The sequence below is a fragment of the Dipodomys spectabilis genome, unplaced genomic scaffold (assembly GCF_019054845.1).
Source record: "Dipodomys spectabilis isolate Male_0828 unplaced genomic scaffold, ASM1905484v1 ptg000004l, whole genome shotgun sequence".
In the NCBI taxonomy this organism is placed as follows: Eukaryota; Metazoa; Chordata; class Mammalia; order Rodentia; family Heteromyidae; genus Dipodomys; species Dipodomys spectabilis.
Window position 1 is genome coordinate 10,691,331 of NW_024870681.1, and position 23,041 is coordinate 10,714,371.

Here is a 23,041-nt window from a genome sequence, read left to right on the forward strand (position 1 = left end):
TTTTTTGCCAGTCCTGGGGCTTGAACTCAGGTCTGAATATTCATGAGCTTCTTGCTCAAGTATAACGCTCTACCAGTTGAGCCACAGTACCACTTCTGTCTTTTTCTGTGTATGTGGTACTGAAGAATCAAACCTAGGACTTCATGCATGCTAGGCAAGCACTCTACTGCTAAACCACACTCCCATCCTGGCTGATACATTTATGGGGAGCATCCATTACTGCTCTGTGGAGCTCTGCAAAGTCAGAATCCTGGCTTCAGGGGCTGCTGCAGGGCAGTTAGTATGAACGGGAAAGATGCCCTCCATGGGCTTGCCTCTCCTTTGGTTCCATGTGACCTGGTGAGTCCATAGCACTGCTTCTGGGCTTAACAGCCCTCCCCTTCCATTCTGTCATAGTTCCCTGTGTGTAACACGTTACTAGTATATTTTCATCTTTGGTTAAACTTAATACTTATTTGGAAAACAATGTCTTTGGATATGGCTCATTCCTGATGGTTTTTCACATTTATTTTCCTTGTTCTAAAGCAGGATGAGAAAAATCAGAACCTGTCTGTACAGGAGGCCCTGTTTTTGTGCCAGGAGGGCAGGGCAATCTTATCAGGAGCTTCCATAACAAGGGATATGTTTACAGTTCAGCATAAGAAGAATGTTAAAATCAACTGTCTGGTATTGTTAATACATAATAGTTTTCTTTTCTTCAGAAAAGAACTTGACTTGAAAAATAATAGTTTTCCTAAAGCTTATTCCTAAGCCAAACAAAATGAGGTTTCCTACAACAGTCGAAGTGCTCTTAGTAATTGCTGTTGCTACTATGTTGGGGCCGGGGGGAGGGTTGGTAGGAACCTGTAGCTCAGTGGTAGAGCAGTTGCTAGCATGCATAAAATCCTATATTCCATCTGTGCACCCCTAACCTAAAAAAGGCAGGTGGCAATCTGGAAATCATTCCAATCTTTTCTCCTTGTAGTACTGGGAATCAAGTCCAGGGTAATGCTAAAAGCCTCTAAGCTATACCTCAGCCCCAAACACCCATTTCTGATTATTTGATCATTTTGATGACTTTCAAAGGACTTTATTGCACTGTGGCTGCATATGGCAGCTCCGGAAAGAGATGTGCCTCTTGAATTAACACCAAACTTGACGGATTTTTTTTCCACATGTAAATAAATACTCTTTAATCAAAATGTTCTATTGTAACATTCCTTGCTTTAGTAAGCCCCTTCAAATATCCATTCAAGATTTCTTTCTGTATATAAAGTCATGATAAGGACTAGTTTGATTTTAGTGAATAAAAGTTTTATTGTAAGTAAGCCAGGAGCTGGTGGTTCATGCCTGTAATCTTAGCTACTCAAGAGGCTGAGATTGGGGGGGGGTCACAGTTCGAAGCCAACCTGGGCAGAAAAAAAATTGTGAAACATCTTCAATTAACCAGCAAAAAGCTGGAAGTGCCAGCCTTGAGTGAAAAAGCTAAGGGACAGTGCCCAGGCTCTGAGCTCCAGCCCCAATGCCAGCACCTGTGTGCGCGCGCACACACACACACACGCACACACACACACATTGTAACTATAAAATTAAAAAGTTAATTGTGAAGGTAATTTCAGTGTAAACTAGATTTGTTTTCCAGGTTAATTCTATTCCCTTAGAATCAAGGGTGGGGAACATCAGGCTTTTGGGCCCGTCATTTGATACTTGACACACAGCGGGCCAGACGTATGTTTGCTGCCACAGCCCTCTGCCTATCTTGGTATTTTTGTATGGCCCTTGAATGAGGTTATAAATATCCACATGGCCCTTGGCAGAAGAAAAGCTTCCGTCTCTGCAAGATGCAGGTGTCTTGCTTAATTGGCTTTACTTCTCTCACATTTTCCTTTCTGTCTCCTCCAGAAACACTTTCAGTGACAACTCATTTTTATTTCTTTCCTTCTGAGACTAAAAGAGGAAAGGTGTGAAAGGGAAAAACTTGATGGTTGGGTAGAGAGTTCTAAGAATGAAGTCTTTGGAAGATTGTATAGTCACCACTCAGTGCTTGGAAGGTCTTGATTCTCTCCTACTTTAGGCTTCTAACCCCTCTACTGTTTCCCTTTTCCCCATTTAAACTGATGGGAGGAAAAGAAAGTGTTTTTACTAGTACTTAGCAAGTTTTTTTCTTTAAATGCTTCTACTTAAAAAGTAACTTCTTGAGACTTTTCACTTCTAAGGGAATCTGCCTAAATTTAATAACTCAAATTTTCTTTAAGAAAAAGACAAATGACCTGTGGTTTTCAATTGCTGGGTTTTATTAAGATATTGGCAAAATTTCAACATACTCCTTACCTGCATAATCAGTTTTAATAAATAAAATATGAAGGATCACTTATGATTACAACTCAACTCAAAAGTGATCTGTAGAGCAGGTTCATAAATTGATAAATTTACTTGGTAAGAAATGATTTCACTTCATTCACTTCACTCCATAGAGAATTCTTTGCAGAGAATTGTCAGGAACAAGAGAAAACGTATCTCACCAAAGAGCACCTAGAGAGGTTTACAATGATGTATTTGGATTAGCTAATACATCAAAGATAAAGTATTTCTTTTTCAAAAAACAACTGCTATGTCAGTCTGGAATTTCCCATCCGATTTCTTATTTTAATTAGTACAGTAGTCTTTGAAATAAAATGCTGCAGGAGGAAGTAACAATTATTTTTCTCAATACAGTACCATTTGTCTGGAAGATAGTTGTGTTATAATACTGGCAGTATCATTTTGTTTTGAAAAATACATCTTTTCACAGGTCAGTACAGAAGAGAAGTTATTTCTTTAAGCATCACATGGTTTTCCAAAATTGAAAAGATGTTTTACTAGTTTTATGTTCCAAAGAAAAATTGTCCCAAACTAAAGTGTGAACAAAACTGTAGTATTCCCTTTTATAGCCTTGCTTTAGATTAAAATGCTTATTGAACAAACAAGTTTAAAAAGCAAAATCAAAATTTAGATCATTTCCTCACAAAACCTCAGCAAGCCTTAGATGGGGAAGGAAGTTCTTGAACCACAGTAGTTTTATCTGTAAACACTGATTTATACTTCATGCATCAGTTTCTTCTGCCATTGGATGTCACACTTCTTACTGGCACAGTGTTCTAACAATGGAATGTGTTTGTCATGAAAATGCAGTGTTGAAAGTATACCACTATAAATGTGGTCAGGATTAGACTCATTGTTGACATTGACATTGTTGACCTTGTCCTTGGAAAAGATATTACTTTCAAGGAGCCTCCTAAATTAAATGCAACAGGAACTTTAATCATATTACTTCAAGGACAATGGATGGCACTTTTAGGTAAAGAAAAGGTATATACATACATGTTTCTATTTGATCTCTAGTACAGACCTCAGTGGCATTAGTAGCCCCAGTATTTGGGGCTGTATCATTGCCTGAGCTCAGATATCCCTCAAAAGTACACATCTAGAAAGTGAAAAACAAAACCTTTAGTGATTGACTCCCTTTGAAACTCACAGTGAATGTACAAAGAGTATTAACTTCAGTTGGTGACTTGAAGTCTGTGTCCCTATCCAAGACTACACTTTCTTGTTTATATTTGTTTTACTATTTCCTAGTCTAACAAAACTTGTTTAGCAGGCAAACAAATTGATGCAGATCATGTTAAATTGAAAAAGGGATTCTGTCACTCTTTAAAGATTGAGTATAGAACTTTCACCACCACTAAATTACACAATGAATAGAGATACAAAACACTTAATTCAGACTATAGCTCAGCATTTACAGTTAATATATATTATATACTTTTATATCTGTCTAATATTTTTACAATCACCACATACACCATCATTAAATAGAAGTTACAGAAATGAGGAGATACCATTAATTAGAGGGTTACTTATTGCTTACGTTAGCAAGCAGCAGATAAGGGCATAGGATTTGAACTTGAGGGAACTACTTTTCTATCACCAGTGGCATTAAGGTATAACACTGCATTTCACAAAGCACTGCTTTTTAAAAAATCTAGTTTATAGAACCAAGAGCAGCATGTATCAGACCAATAACCACTACTTTAATGTGTATCATAGAATTTTAAAGGACTTACCTTACAAATGGTTCCTAACTACCCTACAAATATGCATGTTGTGAACAAATGAATATTTGCTATTTTTTACAATATTGTTTTATTAACTTGACCACACTAGAGCTACTTTTCTCTATTTTCTAGAGAGCTAATGGTATGGAAATAACACTGTTATATAGTCAGACCTACAACCTCCAGACCTTCAGAAATGGATCTGTGTTTTTCCCAGTTTCATCCACTCCTTTTTTTCCCCACTGTAAAAGCCTATTTCGTGAACTTTCACCTTTGTTCTGATCAAAAATAGTACCATCAACCACAGAAAATTAAAATTTACTAAATGTTTGGCTATAAATGTATACCAATATTTTGCTGCCTCTGTTTTCTTGTTCCTTAGATAATTCATTTGAAACTGACACTTGCATCTGATGGGTTGTCAACAAGATCTAGGCTTCAGAAAATGACAGATAAGAGGTTCATATATGGGGTAAAGCCTCAGAATGATGAAAAGTTCTAACACTATATAGTTGGAGCCATGTTTATTCACTTCTTTTCACCCATGTGTCACAAGACTTGAGGGAAAAAGTGACTTCAAGAGAAAAATACTGAAAATCTACTTACATCCAAATTTAAAAAAAAATAAAATTTGTAGATTAACAAATGAATCATTGCTAAAGTGAGGGTTTTTTTTTTAAGTATTTGATGTAACTATACTGGCACCCATAGTGTGTACAGTTATCTGTCTTTAAGATGTGGGGATTTTAGTCTTTATTTGGGTCCAGGGAAGATAAATTGTATTAGCAAGAGCATCTAGCGCCTCCAACTGCATGAGTGATCACTCCAGTAGCTACTCTTGTCTGTTAACATGGCCTGTCCACTGGTGACTCAGGAGAGGGAGTAGGCACAGTGTAACAGGGAGACACTCTTGATTCTCAGATTCAGAGCTGCTTTACTGAATGAATCTGATCATTGGTTTATTTACTCTGCTTAGTTGAAGATATGCCTCTGGCTTTAAACTGCAGAAGTAGAATAAAGTAGAATAAGGACATAATTTTAATGTATCAGCTATAAATAGTGAGAAGTGAGAGGCACAAAACTTATCTCTGCAGTTGCACACAGCAGGACAGTGGCTGCTCCTCCAGTATAACAGACTTTGCTCTTCTTCATATCTGCATTTTCCTTATGTTGTACTATATGCTGCTTGATCTTTAAAAAGTATAAAATATAGAAATGTTACTTAACTTTCTTTTTAAATGGCATTTTGACTCATATTTTGTACCCAACATCATCTCTATTAAACCACTTTTATTCCTGAGATGAAGGTAGGGTAAAAAACACATCATAGATTAAAAACCAGCATACAGTGGTCTCCTAAAATGACAAATAACAAAAAATTCCACCCAAAGCACCATAACAGGCTATAAAACTCAAGTAACTACAGCCCTAGGAAATATATTTTAATTTTAAAATATTTATAAATGAAATAAAGATGTTCATAATTGTCATTTGTTACAGGGAAGAAAAGCAAATTTCTTTGATAATATAATGCCTTACAAGTCTGAGAATGTGACACTTCTATACTTGCTTTCTAGTTTCATCATTGTCATTTAAAATCCATATGGCTTTTAGTCTTTTCCCTTCCAAAACAAAGGGTTAGGGGAGACCCTTCAAACTCCCCTGGAGTTCTCAGCTTTAATTCTGCATTAGGTTTCCCATAGATAGATTAGGCACATCAGAGCAGATTTCAACCCTATATATCCTGACTGAAGTAACTTCCACTAGTGATGTGAAGGGGTAGTGGACAAGAGGATTCTATGTAGGTGTAGAGACACATCACAGGAACCAGTTGTATAATTTTGCTAGTGAAACTGCCAATACTTTTTTTCAAGTCGAAAACACTATTTGAGTTTCCTAGAGATCTATTTACATTTAAGAATCGAGCCTCCATGGATTCATAATGAAGCACATGTGCTTTAGAAAAATGTCTACCTTGTTTCTACTTTGATAGTGGTATTTTTAATTGAGAGCTAGCTAGCCTACTTGGAAGAAAAGGTACTATATTTTATAGTTCCAGGAAAGATCTGGGTATGGAATATTATTATTCTTTCTGACCTTCTTTATTATATTCTCACTGTACCCTTGCCAACTATTTTCCTTCTGTGGCACAGAACTTAACATTCTGTTTCTCTTCCCACTTCGAATAAGTGAGGACAGGCTAATGCCTATTTTGTGAGAAGGCTCTTGAGCAGAGAGAAATGAATAAAACTTTGGATTAAACCTGAACCCATGCTGCCTCCTAGAGTGGTGGTGTAAATGATATTTTGAAACTCTTTTCCCCAGGGATTTGAACTGTTCTCTTTCCAACCCAGAACAGACAGGAGATGAGCTCTCCATTCTGTATATATGTTGCTCTGTTGAACCCAAATTAAAAGAAGCCAGAAACTCTCCTGTACCACTCTGTTCCGGCAATGATGATTGAACTGATTTTTCCTCCATTATTAGCTCATTTGTAAGATTTGCTTTCTTTGGTATACCAGGCCCAAACATTTCAACTGGTGGCAAAAACTGGGCACTGTGAGGTTTGCTTCCTTCTATTTGTGTAAGATCTAGGTAGCCCGGGTCTTCCAGCACGTTGATTTGGGACCCTGGGCTCAGGCTAGTTCTATCAGTGAATGAATCCACACGCCCATCATAGCCTAGATCGGCTGGTGCTGAGCACTGGTGCTGGGGCCAAGGGCGTTTGCACTCTCCATGATTCTCCTTATCATCCCCACCATCTTCTTGCCCTCCTTGAAAAGAGTTCTCTGTCCAATCTGATTCCTCACTAACATTTACAGCTTTGTTCATGTCCCTCAGGAATACCACAATGACAGTGATGTTATCACTTGACCCAGCATCACGAGCTGATGCCACTAATTTGTGGGCAACCATGCTGCTGTCTCCATTATTCTCTTTCAAGTGGTCAGACACAACTTTCACTGCCTCATCGGGGTTAACAGTATCATAGAAGCCATCACAAGCTAGAATGAGGTAGTCTTCAGTCCCATCCAAAACAGTAGAGGCAGAATCTGCATCCCCACAAATATATGGCTTATGTTCAGCATCTCCTGTGGGAATTAGAAAGTGTGACATCAAAAGACACTTTGATTAGAATATTTATGGCATGTCTGATAATTTAATGGATGTCTGATAATTTAATGGAAAGGATTACAAAATAATTTAGATAAAATACTTGAGTTCTCTAAGAGAACACCTTACTCCCAGTTAAATAATTGCTAGTCATGGAGCTTCAGTCTTTATCTAATTTATATACTCTGAACCTTGTGTGTCTATGATTTTAGGCTCTACTGACTATGGAAACAAGCAAGTCAAGACAATTTGTTGGCTGTATTGAAAAGTTCAACCATACACAGGAAAACTTTTTTGATTCAGTAGATCTATTCTTTTACTGGTGCTTACATTTTGTTTGGTTTTGGTTGGTTGGTACTGCTACTGGGGCTTGAACCTGGGATGCCTTTGAACCATAATCTTCAGATCTCAGCTTCCTCCTGAGTAGGTAGGATTTTTTTTTTTGAGGGGTGGGGTGGGGGTGGGGTGCCAGTCCTGGGGCTTAAACTTAGAGCCTAGATGTTTCCCCTGCATTTTTTTTTTTCTCATACCTAGCGCACTCCACCACTTGAGCCACAGCTCCACTTAGGGCTTTTTGAATAGTTTATTGGAGATAGCCTCATGGAATCGTGATCCTCAGATCTCAGCCTTTGAGCAACTAAGATTACAGGCATAAACCGTAGGTACTTTAGGTTTTAATTGCAACTTAAGAACAAGTCCATATTGAAAACACAAACCACAGTTCTAGCCGTTGTCGTTAAACAATTTTGGCTCTACCTTTATTTAGAAATCAATGACTAGCTCCATGTTGTTCTTGTAAGGTTACAAGAATTTAAAAAATCAATTCCCTCTATTCCAAAGCTTCATACAAGATAACTAGAATGCAATGTGCTTGGTTTCTAGCTCAACAAGCTTTCAATTGTATGCTGTTTTATAACTTTTAGAAAACAAAGAGGAAATCCATAGACATTTTTCTTTGTCTTCAGAGGATACCTTATTTTTGCTTTCTTAATGTGTCTGGTTACCCACTTCTCTGTCTTTATTTGTATTGTTCATACATACAACTTATTAACAATCGTGAAAACCTCCAAGGCAACATTTTTTTCCTTATCTCACTGAATGATATCTGACCTGAGTCTTGAAAAGAGTCAGTTACCACAAAGCAGAAGTTTCACCAGGCACCCTGGCTCACACCTGTAATCCTAGCTACTCAGGAGGCTGAGATCTGAGGATTGAGGTTCGAAGCCAGCCCAGGCAGGAAAGTCCATGAGACTCTTATCTCCAATTAACCACAAGAAAATTGGAAGTGGTGTTGTGTCTTAAGTGGTAGACTGCTCACCTTGAGCTGAAGAGCTCAGAGACAGTGCCCAGGCCCAGAGTTCAAGCCCCACGACCAAAAAAAAAAAAGCAAAAGTGTCTTGCTTGAGCAAGCATACACAAAGACAGGCAACCTGTTAGAAGCAGTGTATAATCAAGACTGGAGATATGAGTCCCACATAAAAAGCTAGGTCTCTATATAGACTACTGAGATAATTGATCATTTGCAATGCCTTTGGAACTTTTCAGCTCTAGAACACTACCAGATCTACTCATTGTTTACATTCATTGTTTTCCTTTACTTATTTGGAGAGAACCTAGTAAGTATCTTTAACCACTTAAGCTATATGAAAAGTAGTGGTGTGTAATTTAGTGGCTGAGCTCCAAATTCTAGCACTTGCAGTTATTACCTACATAATTCATTATTATTGTTCTTTCTATTGCACTAAGATGAAGATAAGTAAACCATGATTTTGATATCAGTTTTAGATTCTTTCTTGCTCAAAAAAGATTCCATTCCAACATGTCACTTCACTGTATAATCTTCACATAGGTCAAAAGGTCAAGAGAAACCTTGTGGCTAAATATATTATTGCCAATGTGGGCAACATGCACTAACCAGTAAGTTGCTTGACTGGATACCAGAACAGATAATTACTTAATTTACCTTAGTAAACCTATAAATATTCAACTTCATTCCTGTTATCAAATTTATAACTCCATTACCTTATTCATCTCTAAAGACTCCATTATTTTGTTTGTTTTATTTTTTTGTTTTAGTACCAGTCCTGGGGCTTGTACTCAGGGACTGGGTGTTGTCCCTGAACTTTTTTGCTCAAGGCTGGTGCTCTACCACTTGACCACAGAATCACTTCTGACTTTTTTTTCTGAAGTTAATTAGAGATAAGCATATCATACTCACTATCTTGCCCATGTAATTGTAACCCCTCTGTATGGTATATTCACAGTGATAATTTAAAAATGTGAAAAAGAAAAAAAAAGAGTCTCATTCTTATCTCTCTGAGATAAGAATCTCTGCCTGGGCTGGCTTGAAACCACACTCCTCAGATTGTGAGTAGCTAGGATTACTGGTGTAGGCACCTAGCCATTCATTATTTTCTAATAGTCAAAACCATCTTGTTCAAGTATGGTTTTGATTTCATACCAACTTCACTTTATTATGATGCCTCCCAATAGACTGTTGGAGCTAATTAAAACTTCCAATCATGAGATTCTGTTTTCTCCACAAGTTTACTTAATTTCTTCTATTCTATTCTACCTGACTGAATTATTATTTTCTGAATGCCACCTCTAAAAATAAATAGGATCTGAGTCATACTGTTCCCCAAAGTCTTGTTTTAGTGCTACAATTAAAAGACTACTGCAACTGTTAGTTTGGAACAGAACATACAAAGATTTGCACAGAGAAAATGCTGCCAAAATTCTGGCTTTTCACCTGCTGTACTGTTGGGTGTCAAATTCATGACATTTCGCCCCCAAATTTGGTAGGAGGGCATGAATATCCATTTCATGGTAGAAATGCCAACATCCTTTTATCTTCAACCTCCTCCCTCCATATGCTAGAAAGCCTACTATGCCTCTGTCAGCTTTGGATCATATATCTGAAGGACTCATGAGGAGAAATCAGCTGAGATGTTGTTAAAAGCTGTTATTTTGTATTTTTTATGTAAAGATGGACCACACTCTATGTAGTCCCTCTCTCTTATTTAGTCCTGTGTTTCATGAGCTTCCCATATATTCTGCATCTCCTTAACTGAGTTAAACAATTAGGCTTTGGAAGATGCACTAATGTTCTGCTTCAGTAAATTAAGCTTGTCACAACTGCATTTCCACAATTCCTATATCCAACTTTTTTACTTTGTAGAGACTCACCTATATCTATATCTGCTACCATTTTCTCAAAGCCAGATTTATCCCTTTTCCTTCTCAAAGCTAAACTTGAAGCCGGGTGCCAGTGGCTCACGTCTGTAATCCTAGCTACTTAGGAGGCTGAGATCTGAGGATCACGGTTCAAAGCAGCCTGGGCAGGAAAGTCCATGAGACTTTTTTTTTTTTGGGTCCGGTCATGGGTCCTGAACTCTGGGCCTGGGCGCTGTCCCTCAGCTCTTCAGCTCAAGGCTAGCGCTCTACCACTTGAGCTATAGCGCCACTTCCGGCTTTTTTCTTTTTGCTTATGTGGTGCTGACAAATCGAACCTCAGGCATGCAAGGCAAACGCTCTACCACTGAGCCACCTTCCCAGCCCTAAGTCCATGAGACTTTATCTCCAATAAACCACTAGAAAACCAGAAGTGGCTCTGTGGCTCAAGCGTAGAGCACTCACCTTGAGCTGAAGAACGCAAGGACAGCGCCCAAGCCCAGAGTTCAGGCCCCACGACCAACAACAACAACAACAACAAAAGCTAAACTTGAAGTTTCCCTAGGTCACTATCTAATCTCTCATTTCCAGTTTCTCTTCTACTTGCTCTTTTTCCCCATACACGTGCTTAAATCTAAAATCTCATTCTAAAAATGAAAACTATGCAATCCTTTAACAAACTGGTTTTTCCCTTGAGCTACCACACTATTTTTTTCTCACTCTTGCCATCAACCTGCCCAATAAATAAACTACCATGTATTCTTAGTTATTGCCTGGTTTTCCTTACCTATTTTTAATTAGTATGTTTTTCCACCTACCAATTTCCATGTCTTTAAAAATATTTTTATTAAGTGTTATACAGAGAGGTTACCTTTTTGTAAGTCAGGTAATAATTTTCCTGTCTTAAAACCCATTTCTGGCTCAGTGGTCAAGTGCTTCCCTTGCATGCATGAGGCCCTGGGTTCAATTCCTTAGCACCACATAAACAGAAAAAGCCAGAAGTGGTGATGTGACTTACGTGGTAGAACCCTAGCCTTGAGCCGAAGAGCTGAGGGACAGTGCCCAGGCCCAGAGTTCAAGCCCTACAACCCACAAAACAAACAAACCCAAAAAACATTTCTTACATGACCTCTAAGCATTTAACTCTTCCCTACTTACTCCTAGGAGACTTCTCTAAGCATCTGCAGTCTCCCACAAGTCCATGTCTTTGATCCTTTCTTGATTTTCTCCAGTCCTTTCAACGTAATAGCACCAACAATCATTGTATGCTAACACTGTGCCAGCATTGTGCTGCTTCAAAAGATGATACATATACTATACCACTGAATACAAAATTTCTATGAGCTTGGTACTGTTACTGTCCTGTCTTTGCAAAGAGACACTGAGGAGTGAAATTTCCATGGTCTGGAAAGTAGTAGAACCAAGATAAAGACCCAGACACCTGACCATGTTATTCAATCTTAATTAGTGAACTTTATTTTCATAATTCAACGTAACATTCCTGGGCAATGTCACCTATGCCTATAGTTTCAGATACTTTTTGCTAATATTTCCAAGATGGAAAGAAGTTACCAAGTCTATCTCCAACCTATGATTTTCAAACTCCAGATCTGAATTTCCAACTGTGTACAAGACATCCCATCAACACCTAGAATATAAAATACAGTATTTTATGTTTATACTCATTATCTGTTCTCCCTTCCCCAGAGCTGCTCCTGCTTTATTATGTTTTTGTCTGTCATGGGGCCTGAACTTAGAACCTAGGTGCTGTCCCAGAGCAATTTTTGCTCAAGGCTATAGCTCTACCACTTTGAGCCACAGTACCACTTCCAGCTTTCTGGAGATAAGTCTCCATGGGCTTTTCCTGCCTTGACTGGCTTTGAATGATCTCAGCCTCCTGTGTAGCTAGGATTACAGGTGTGAGCCACCAGCACCCAGCTGCTGCTTTATTTTAAATGCTATATCATCTTTTTTTTTGGGGGGGGGGGGTCCGGTCGTGGGGCCTGAACTCTGGGCCTGGGCGCTGTCCCTCAGCTCTTCAGCTCAAGGCTAGCACTCTACCACTTGAGCCACAGCCCCACTTCCAGCTTTTTTCTTTTTGCTTATGTGGTACTGAGGAATCGAACCCAGGGCCTCAGGCATGCTAGGCAAGTGCTCTACCACTGAGCCACTTTCCCAGCTATATCATCTTTCTTGTCACAAGTCAGAAACCTGGAAGTTAGCTTTCCTCTTCCCCACAACTTGTCATTCTGTCTCATCTGTTTACACTATTCCATATCCTGTCCTCATCTGTTTTTTTTTTACCTGTTCTCAATTCTGTCTACAGCCTTGTCTCCCATATAGACCTTTCTGCATTCTTTTTATACTGTAACTACCTTTAAATATACTTTTACAAATACAAATATACCTCTGCTTAATCATCTGGTGAAGTCTAGACTAGAATATAGTCTCACGCCAACACTCTTACCACTCCTATCTTCTGTTCTAGCCTCCTGTCCTTGCTATTTTTTGCCTTTTCAAAACTCACAAATATTTATATTCCTCTATACCTGGGATTTCCTTTTCTAACCACTATTCTCCACATTAAATTCAAAAGTCACCTCCTCTTTGATGCCCTCCTTTCTGGCCTTCAGATTGTCACGTTCTTACTCAAGGACACTTCTCCCTGCTTTTAATTTCACCTTGTGTTCTATTTTTAGAATAAAAAAAAAAAGTAGATCACTTCTAAGTTGGTTCTGTAGCAACCATTAAAGATAACCTCCTCAGTCTTCTTATGAAGAGAAGTTCTAGTTAGAGTGTCAAACGTAATTCTAATACAGGACTGTTTTAGGAATGTGAAATTTCCTTTTTTGTCTTATTCCTAATAACTACCTCATTGTAAAGTAAAACAACTCTTTGTCAAAAGGTATTCCTAGACTCTTTTACCTCTCTTTCTTGCTCAGTTTTTCATATTTGGGCCACTTCACAGCTTGCCAGCACTTTTCCAAAGAAAGGGAAGAACTAAAAAATGTAATGAAACTAACCCGGTCCTTTCAAATTTTCTTACTGTCCTAGAAGTTTTTGGTAATAAATAAGCTAAATTTAGTTATTATATGTGAAATATGTCCATGCTAACCTGATACCCATTTCTTTATGGAAGCAGAGATTAAGAGCTAAAGAATATATATGTATCACCCCTGTTGACACATATTAATTTATATTCTCTTTAAAAACCGGAACGGAGGGACTGGGAAGGTGACTCAGTGGTAGAATGCTTGCCTCATATGCAAAAAGCCCTGGATTCAATTTCTCAGTAGCACTTAAACAGAAAAAGCCAGAAGTGGTGTTGTGGCTCAAGTGGTAGAGTGTTAGCCTTGAGCTAAAGAGCTCAGGGACAGCACCCAGGCCCAGAGTTCAAGACCCATGACTGACAAAAAAAAAAAAAAAAAAAGGAGCCTGGATGCTGGTGGCTCATGTCTGTAATCCTAGCTATGCAGGAGGCTGAGATCTGAGGATTACAGTTCAAAATCATTCCAGGTAGGAAAGTCTGTGAGACTGTGGTAGAATGTAAGCCTTGAACAAAATGAGCTCAGGGACAGCACACAGGCCCTGAGTTCAAGCCCTATAACAAACAATAACAACAACAACAACAACAAAAACTGGCCAGGCGCTGGTGGCTCACACCTATAATCCTAGCTACTCAGGAGGCTGAGATCTGAGCATCATGGTTCAAAGCCAGCCCGGGCAGGAAAGCTCCTGAGACTCTTATCTCAAACCACCAGAAAACCAGAAGTGGCGCTGTGGCTCAAGTGGGAGAATGCTTGCCTCGAGCTGAAGAGCTGAGGGACAGCGCCCAGATGCAGAGTTAAAGCCCCACGACCGACAAAAAAATAAATAAATAAAATAAAAACAAACCTGGAAACCGTGAAACTTAAAATAACAAATCCAGAGTCTAAAGTAAGACAGAAACAGCTCAATTCTTTGAATTTACACCCTTTCAGTTAGTCAAATCACCTGTTTGTTCTCTGTTTTAGACAGGTTTTCTGACTTTCACCTTCAGGGCCTTACCCATCCTAGGAAAGCACCCAAACACATGAGCTATAGTTCCCAGCCCTATCTGGCTTTTTGTTTTTGTTTTTTTCTTCAATTTTTTACTTTTCAGTGAACAGTGAAACTGCTGAAATTGTTTTAAGAATGAGTAGATGTGGATGGGAATGTGGCTTAATTGTAGAGTGCATGAAGCCCTCAGGTTTGATTCCTCAGCACCACATAAACAGAAAAAGCCGGAAGTGGTGCCATGGCTCAAGTGGTAGAGCACTCACCTTGAGCTGAAGAGCTCAGGGACAGCGCCCAGCCCCAGAATTCAAGCCCCACAACCGACAAAAAAATAAAAATAAAATAAATGAGTAGAGGAAGGGGAAGTAAAAGTGATAGATAACTTGAGATACTTGAGATGCAGTTTGGAAATTATACAGTGAAAATCCCCTTAAAGCTGGGTGCTGGTGGCTCACACCTGTAATCCCAACTACTTAGAAAGCTGAGAATTGAGAACTGGTTCAAAGCCAGCCCAGGCAGGAAAGTCTGAGACTCTTATCAAATTAACCACCAAAAAGCTGGAAGTAAAGATGCAGATCAAGTGGCAGAGAGCTAGCCTTAAGGAAAAAAGCTCAGGAACAACATCCAGGCCCAGAGTTCAAGCACCAGGCTAGTCCCAGTTCTGCCAAAAAATGAAAAGGGGAAAGGGGGCAAGTGTGGTATCCCAATCCTGTAATTCCAGCACTTGGGAAGCAGAAATGGAGGTTGGGGGGGGGGTCAGGGTTTGAGGCTAAAAAAGAAGTTTGTAAGACTAGCTTAAGCTGGATGGGCACAGTGGTAAAACATCTATTATCCCCAACAACATGAGGAAAGCACAAGTAGGATTACAGCCCTGGCATAAGTTAAACTTGCGGGGGAAAAAACCTACTTGAAAAATAACCAATGCAAAAGGGGCTGAAAGTTGGCTCAAGGAGTAGGGAACACCTGCCTTGCAACCATGAGGCCCTGAAATTCAATCCCTAGCAATGGATAAACTGGGAAAAGCTTTCCATTTTCCAAAAAAATACTTACGTAAGCTGAATATGACCAAAAGTAGAATGAAATGAGGATCACTGTTTTTAAGCAGATTTGTACATTAAACGATTAAAGGCTTTCATTAAATCAAGGGATAGAAGTCAGTGAATTCTGCATTTCTTGATGTGGTCCCCCTTTTTTAGTGGAATTTAAGTATGAAAGTAGGTGTAATTAAATCAAATAATTAAAAAGAGGCATCCATTGTTATTTTAAACCACAGTAAAAGCATTTTGGCCATATAAATTACCAGAACAATGTTAATACAAGACAGTGAACTAAATAGAAGACGGTTTGAAGAAACAAAATTAATGTCTTCCTACCTATAGCTCTGGAGACTGACAGACTTCCATTCACCCTCCAGGCACCAAACCAGACTACACAGCCACCAAGGGCCTCAATTCGCTGCTTTTCATCCTACACAGAAGCAAATAACTGGATTCAGGACTTATTTACCTACTTGCCATTAAACAACAGTTATAATACCCTTCAGCTTCTAGAAGTTTCTATTTCTCCTTTGGGAAGTGGGCATACTTGCTGAAATTAATGATGATAATAATAATTGAATCCTAATTAATAAAAAGTTGTCATGTGCTCTAATAGAACAAACCATACATACCTCTCTGTCTGGTTTATGTGGTTTCATTAGTTCAACAGCTTGGCCCTTTCTCACAAGCATAACCTGGGAATCGCCCACCCAGGCCACATGTAGCATGTTGCCTCTGATAAAAGTCACCACTCCTGTGGTCCCACATCTTAAGCTCTGAAAACAGTTTAAGACTAGAGTCAATTAAGATAAATAGACACCAAATTCTCAATGAGAAGCACTTTATAATTATTACAAACTTTTCATCTGGGAGATAGACTTTTAATCATTCAATTTTACAAACACAGAAATTGATGTTTCTCAAAGCATTTTTACATGCATGTATGTACTAACAGTTGCACACACTAATCTACCTGATGCCATATGCATATGCAGCACAGGGATAATTATTAGTTTTAGCTATGAGATTTTTTTTTTTTTTTGGCCAGTCCTGAGGCTTGAACTCAGGGCTAGGGCACTGTCCCTGAGCTTCTTTTGCACAAGACTAGCACTCCAAAACTTGAGCCACAGCACCACTTCCAGCTTTTTCTGTTTATGTGGTACTGAGGAATTGAACCCAGAACTTCATGAATGCTAGGCAAGTACTCTACCACTGAGCCACATCCACAGTCCCTTAACTGAGATTTTAAAAACTTGTCCAAGGGCACATAATTAATTAGTACACAAGTCAATTAAATTTTATTTTGTCTCCAAGTCCAGTGCTAAATCTACTATAGGAATTATTTTTTAGCCTCTTTTTTTTTTTTTTGCCAGTACTGGAGCTTGAACTTAGGGATCTTGGGCTTGTTCAGCCTTCTTGCTCAGGACAGGCATTCAATCATTTGGTCTAGGCCTCCAGACTGGCCTTCTGCTGGATAATTAGTGATAGAGTCTCACAGACTTTTCTGTCTAGGCTAGCCTCCTTCCTTATCTCAGTCTCCTTAGTAGCTAGGATTACAGGTATGAGAACAAAGATTACATACTCATCTGTTTCATTACTGACTTTCTATATGGTTCAGTAAAGGATCCTAGCTGTACAAAATAATGTACAAAGCATTTGGTACTCAATAAATACTCCCAGTCTCTAGGTTTAAGATAAGGATCCATGTGATGGAATGTATTACTTCAAGTATTAATATGCCTATACTTTTAAAAGAAAAAAAAATACCTCTCTACAATATTTTTAGGGACTCTTGCTTTTAAAACATTGGCATAAAGAACTATCAGCTTGGAATTTCACTGCAGTAGCTACCATTGTACTTAAAAGCTCTTGATCCTACTGTACTAAAAAATGACATCTCCATTTGACATGAGTCACCACCAAATAAGCATGACTTTCTGTTACTAAGGACCTGACCTAAATTAGAACCAATGCGTCAGTGTTGGTAAAGGGCTTCTTGTATCCAATAAGAAAACAACTTCTCCTTTTTTCCTATATAGGGAAAGTTTGTTATAAATCCTCACCCACCAATAAAATGTCTTCCCACACAGAATGTTCAAAAACTCAGCCCTCTGGAACACATGATAAAGACACTTCTGTGCATATGCCCTGGAGAGAACAGGAGGCAGGGCTGCTTCACAACAGGAATAGCTACTCTTCCCAGCAGTTAGCACATGGACGCACAAGAAGGAGAAAAATGACTGCTGAAACAAACCTAAATTATTAAGGAGAACTATTAGCATAACTGACACTATAAGCTTTGATGAAACAGACAAATGTGATCAGAAAAAAAGACACAATTTTGAGGAGATGTGGAAAAGGAACAGACTATAGGAAGAGTGAAAAAGTGATTCTCTTTGTTTTACATGAGTGATTTCAGATCACCTATCAGGGGCCAGTTATAGCCATCAGTAGAGAGCCCTCAGCTTCAAGAGGTCCAGAGTTAATCAGAATACTGGCCCTCTTTAGTCAAAGTTGTTGTTTTTTTATTTTCCAACATCACCCCAATATGTAGAACTCGGTAGTTACTCTTACTTGATCTACGTATTACTCCAAATTTAGGATAAATACTTCCCTTGCTTAATACCAGCTAGTTCTGAATTAGTTTCATTTTCCCCCTATTGCTTTGTAGCCTGCGACATCAAAGAAATAGATAAAACAATTACCCCATTTCCAAGTCCATTTTAAAAAGTTAATGTTTAAGCTGTGTGGCTGGGGTGTTATTTTCTGTGAATCTAATTCTTTAGTTACTTCTTGCTACTTCTTTTTTTCCCTCAGTTAAAAATCCAACAGAGTACTGTAGTTAATTATGTACCAATGCCCAGAATGATAATTATATTAATTTTTTTACTTTTAGATCTTAATATAGTCCCTAGATTTCATTCTGAGTAAAAACCTTAGGTTTAATTAACCTCAGCAATATAGAGTTTGTGTTCTAGCTTTTCTTTTTAAGAGAAAATCCACTCAAGGATCATCTAAGGATTCACTCTCTCCAGTGAAATTTTCTCTCAAGATACACAGCAAATTGCTGCCTACCCATTTAGAACCAAATGTATGGAAGTAATCCCAGATCCTGTTTCTTTTTTAAAACCATTGTTTTATATTCACCATATCCAGATTTTTGTCAGCATCAGTGCTTTAGAAACAGTCCTGGTGTAAACCTGATAGGCAATGGCAAATAAAGATAAAACTTACCTGCTAAGTCCAGCAATGATTTACAGAAACTGAGTGTCCCACTAAAACTATTCCTGGAGAGGTAATTAGAGTTGGAAGGACAATAGAATCAAATACTGTGGGTCAAGGAGACAGTTTAGGTCAGGCATGATGGCTTACATCTAATCCCAGCTACTCTGGAGGCATTCAAAGTCAGACCAAACAAAAAATTAGCAAACTAACTCAAAACAAAAATAACCATGCCAGACATAGTGATGGTACATGCCTGTAATCCCACCTGCTGGGGAGGTAAAAGAACTAAAAGGACCATGGTCCATGACCAGTCTGGGAAAAAAGAAAATCCTATCTGAAAACCTAAAGCAAAAAAGAAAGAAAATTGTTTTCTCAGGAAGAAAAATCCAAAACAGCTCTTTCTTTATCCACAAAAACCCAAGTTGAGCTCAGACAGTGTACTCATCACTGCAATTTATGAGAAAGTGTAGCATACCTCCCTGGCTGCCTTCTGTATAAACCGCTCATCAGTGACCCGGAAGGCTCGGCACAGAGCCTCAGCAGGATCATGGGGGAACATCTCCTGGCGTACTAAGTTAACGTGTAGGTGAATGGAGGCATAAATGGCAGCATCCACTCCCCCATGGCCGTCAAATACTGCAAAGTAAGCTTGTTCTTCCTGGTCCTGCCAATAGAAACAAAGAACGGTTAAGGACTTGGGGTAAAGGAGGACTAAAATGAACCAGTCCTTTGTCATTAATATGACTAAATGTTTCCCTTTCCTAACATGTCTGATCAACTGCTAAAATACCTGCAATATTAGGGCATCTGTGTTTACACACTGGAGCTATGGAACACATCATGCCCAATTAGCTTAGGCTGAAGTGCCCTCTCTATTGGAAGTTGTTGTCTTGTACCATGGAAACCACCCACATACATTTGCTTCGAAATTGCTGTTACACAGAACTGGGAGAGAAAGGAAAGAAAGTATGAGGAGAAATTGAGCAAAGCTGTTAGGTATTGAATACATTTTTCAAAATGCCAGACAATAATAAGAAATAATTGGCCTTCCAGCACAAGGCCAATTATTTTCAGGCTGTTTAAAATATATGGAGATACAGAAGTATACACATAGTTCTGAACTATAATCCTTCTCATAATCACATTGTATTCTCCCCATACATACCATTCTCTAAACTAGTTAACTAATCTCGAACATCGAACACCCAAATGCCTGTGTGGCAGACAACTTCGCCGTGTCTTATAATCTAATAGTAAGCTTTACATTTTCCCTCATGTAGGCCAATTACCAGGGAAGTTCTTCTAACCCTTTTCTTTGTCTTGACAAAGCCTGATTATAAGTTTACTTTTCCACCACCAAGTAGTACCTTGATTCTTCATTTCCAATTCAGGTGTTTAAAGGATCTACAACTGCACTGAAATCTCATGGAGTTCTCATCCACCTTTAGGCAACAGTAACTAATGATTTTCATTTGTGGGGTTTTTTACTTTTTTTTTTTAGGTTCCAGGAGCCAATGACAGGAGGCCAGGCTTTGTCATTGATTCTTGAGCAAATCATATTTTCCACACTTGTTCTCTCATCTGTGTCAGGAAGAGATGAGCTGCTATCTCATGGAATTTGGAAGGAATACTAAACATCTGTACCTTGAAAACAGTTCTTATAAACAAAAGTATCTTATATAAATATCCACACAGTAATGATACGCAAATATTATATCAGTATCTACTACAATACATGTTCATCTGTGCCACTGAAGACTGACTAAACAGAACTATCTAGAAATTATTCTGATATAAAGAGTTTCTATATGTACTCAATTTTAAACAATATAGTATCAGAAGAAAACAGTGACAATGGAAGCAAGAGAATCTTTTTAAAAAGTATAACACTGGGCACCAGTGGCTCACACCTATAATCCTAGCTTCAGATCTCAGTTCAAAGCCAGCCAGGGCAAGAAGGTCCATGAGAATCTTATCTCCAGTTAATCAGCAAAAAGCTGGAAGTGAAGAGCCCAGATTCTCTACAATCAAAAAAAAACAAAACATGGGCTGAGAAGGTGGCTCGGTGGTAGAGTGCTTGCCTTGCATGCATGAGGCCCTGGGTTCAATTCCTCAGCACCATATAAGCAAAAAGAAAAAAGCCGGAAGTGGGGCTGTGGCTCAAGTGGTAGAGCGCTAGCCTTGAGCTGAAGAGCTGAGGGACAGTTGCCCAGGCCCAGAGTTCAGGCCCCACAACTGGACCCCAAAAACAAAACAAAACCAAACTATGGGGGCTGGAAATGTGGCTTAGTGGTAGAGTGTTTGCCTGGCATGCATAAAGTCCTGGTTTTGATTCCTCTACCACATACACAGAAAAAGCTGAAAGTGGTGCTGTGACTCAAGTGGTTGAGTGCTAGCCTTGAGAAAAGAAGTTCAGTGACAGTGCCCAGGCACTGAGTTCAAGCCCCAAGACTGGCAAAAAACAAAACAAACAAAAAAACCCATGTTACCTATACTCAATGGAATTTTACACAGCTATTAGAAAGAATAATATGTTATTTTCAGGAAAACAGATGGACCTAGAACAAATCATGTTACGTGAGGTAAGCCAACTGAAAGAGACATGGCATTTTTTCTCTCATATGCAGAGGCTAGACCTAATATACACAGGTCCTGATAAATTATATGGGACTCTAGGCATTCATACACATGAAACCAAAGGAGGATACTCTTAGGAAAGGAACACAAAGTCATAATGCCTATGTGCATCTGATCATATAAAATATATTTTTGAAAATATATTTATTGAAATCAACTCCAGGAAATGGAAACAAGGTTTTTTCTTTGTTTTCTTTGCATTGTTCATTTTGTTTTTGGGAGGGGGGCACAGAAATGGACGCACCAGGGGTGAGCACAAATGCAGCAGTGGTACTCACTAGACGCTATATTGAAAATGAATTATAACTTGTGGGTGGAGATGGGAGATAAAAACTGGGAGAGAGCCAGGTGTCGGTGGCTCACACCAGTAATCCTAGCTACTCCGGAGGCTGAGATCTGTGGAAAGTCCATGAGACTCTTATCTCCAATAAACCACCAGAAAACCAGAAGTGGTGCTGTGGCTCAAGGTAGAGCGCTCACCTTGAGCTGAAGAGCACAGGAGCAGTGCCCAAGCCCACAGTTCAAGCTACACAATCGACAAAAAAAAAAAAAAACCTCGGAGAGAGCAGGCAAAGGGGTAACATTGTCCAAAAAGAATTGTACTCTTGGGACTAGAAAGGTGGCTCAGTGGTAGAGCGCTTGCCTTGCATGCATAAGGCCCTGGGTTTGATTCCTCAGCACCACATAAGCAAAAAGAAAAAAGCCGGAAGTGGCGCTGTGGCTCAAGTAGTAGAGCGCTAGCCTTGAGCTGAAGAGCTGAGGGACAGAGCCCAGGCCCAGAGTTCGGACCCACGACTGGACCCTCCCCCCGCAAAAAAAAGAAATGTACTCTTTACCTGACTTACATAACTGTAACCCCTTTGTACATCACCTTTATAATAACAATTAAAAAATAAGATGAAGTGTTCCATATTTTTAACATATTAGTACAGACTTATAAATACATATAAAAAAAATACTACAAGTGGAACTGTAGCTCAAATAGCATGCCAGCCTTGCATGAAAAAACTGAGGGAGGGCTAGGAATGTGGCTTAGTGGTAGACTCCTTACCTAGCATGCACGAAGCTCCAGATTCAATTCCTCAATACTGTGCACACACACACACACACACACACACACACACACACACACAGTCAGAAGTGGGCCTGTGTCTCAAGTGGTAGAGCACTAGTCTTGAGCACAAAGAGTTTCAGGGACAGTGTCAAGACCCCGACCTGAGTTCAAGCCCCAGGACTGGCAAAAAAAAAAAAAAAAAAATCCCTAAGGGACAGCACCCAGGTCCTGAATTCAAGACCTAGTAACAGTGCTGGGAAGGTGTCTCAGTGGTAGAGTGCTTGCCTCGCATGCATGAGGCCCTGGGTTCGATTCCTCAGCACCACATAAACAGAAAAAGCCAGAAGAGATGCTGTAACTCAAGTGGTAGAGCACTAGCCTTGAGCTGAAGAGCTGAGCGACAGCGCCCAGGCCCACAACTGACAAAAAAATAAAATAAAACTGCAAACAATACACTAACAAAGATAAAAAAGAAAAAAAGAAAAAAATGACCTAGTAAGAGCACATGCACATATACATACACACACACAAATTATTGATGTTTTCCTATTGTAATAATGTACAATTTATGAAAATAAAGGAAACAAATTATCACAATCCTGCCATCCATAGATACCTTATATATGTATTATATATACACTATATATTATATTATTACGTATACTATTATATGTAATATATATCCCCATTCT

General features: G+C 39.0%; 2 protein-coding genes across 5 annotated transcripts in view; one reads left to right on the forward strand and one right to left on the reverse strand.

The window, feature by feature from the left end:
- Positions 1 to 4,545, forward strand: part of Trim37 (tripartite motif containing 37) — a 111,861-nt gene extending 107,316 nt beyond the window's left edge. For 2 of the 4 annotated variants that reach the window (XM_042690775.1, XM_042690803.1), the window contains exon 24: positions 4,208 to 4,448. In XM_042690775.1, coding sequence (XP_042546709.1) covers positions 4,208 to 4,355 — 148 coding nt within the window. In that variant the 3' untranslated portion in view covers positions 4,356 to 4,448. The other 2 variants (XM_042690794.1, XM_042690785.1) reach the window with 2 other exon arrangements.
- A 709-nt stretch (positions 4,546 to 5,254) lies between these two features.
- Positions 5,255 to 23,041, reverse strand: part of Ppm1e (protein phosphatase, Mg2+/Mn2+ dependent 1E) — a 113,636-nt gene continuing 95,849 nt past the window's right edge. Inside the window, exons 4-7 of the mRNA XM_042690834.1 lie at positions 19,134 to 19,322; positions 16,066 to 16,209; positions 15,770 to 15,863; positions 5,255 to 7,165 (exon numbers count right to left, since the gene is read on the reverse strand). Of these exons, the coding sequence (XP_042546768.1) occupies positions 6,114 to 7,165; positions 15,770 to 15,863; positions 16,066 to 16,209; positions 19,134 to 19,322 (1,479 nt within the window). The 3' untranslated portion in view covers positions 5,255 to 6,113. The remainder of the gene's footprint in view (positions 7,166 to 15,769; positions 15,864 to 16,065; positions 16,210 to 19,133; positions 19,323 to 23,041) is intronic.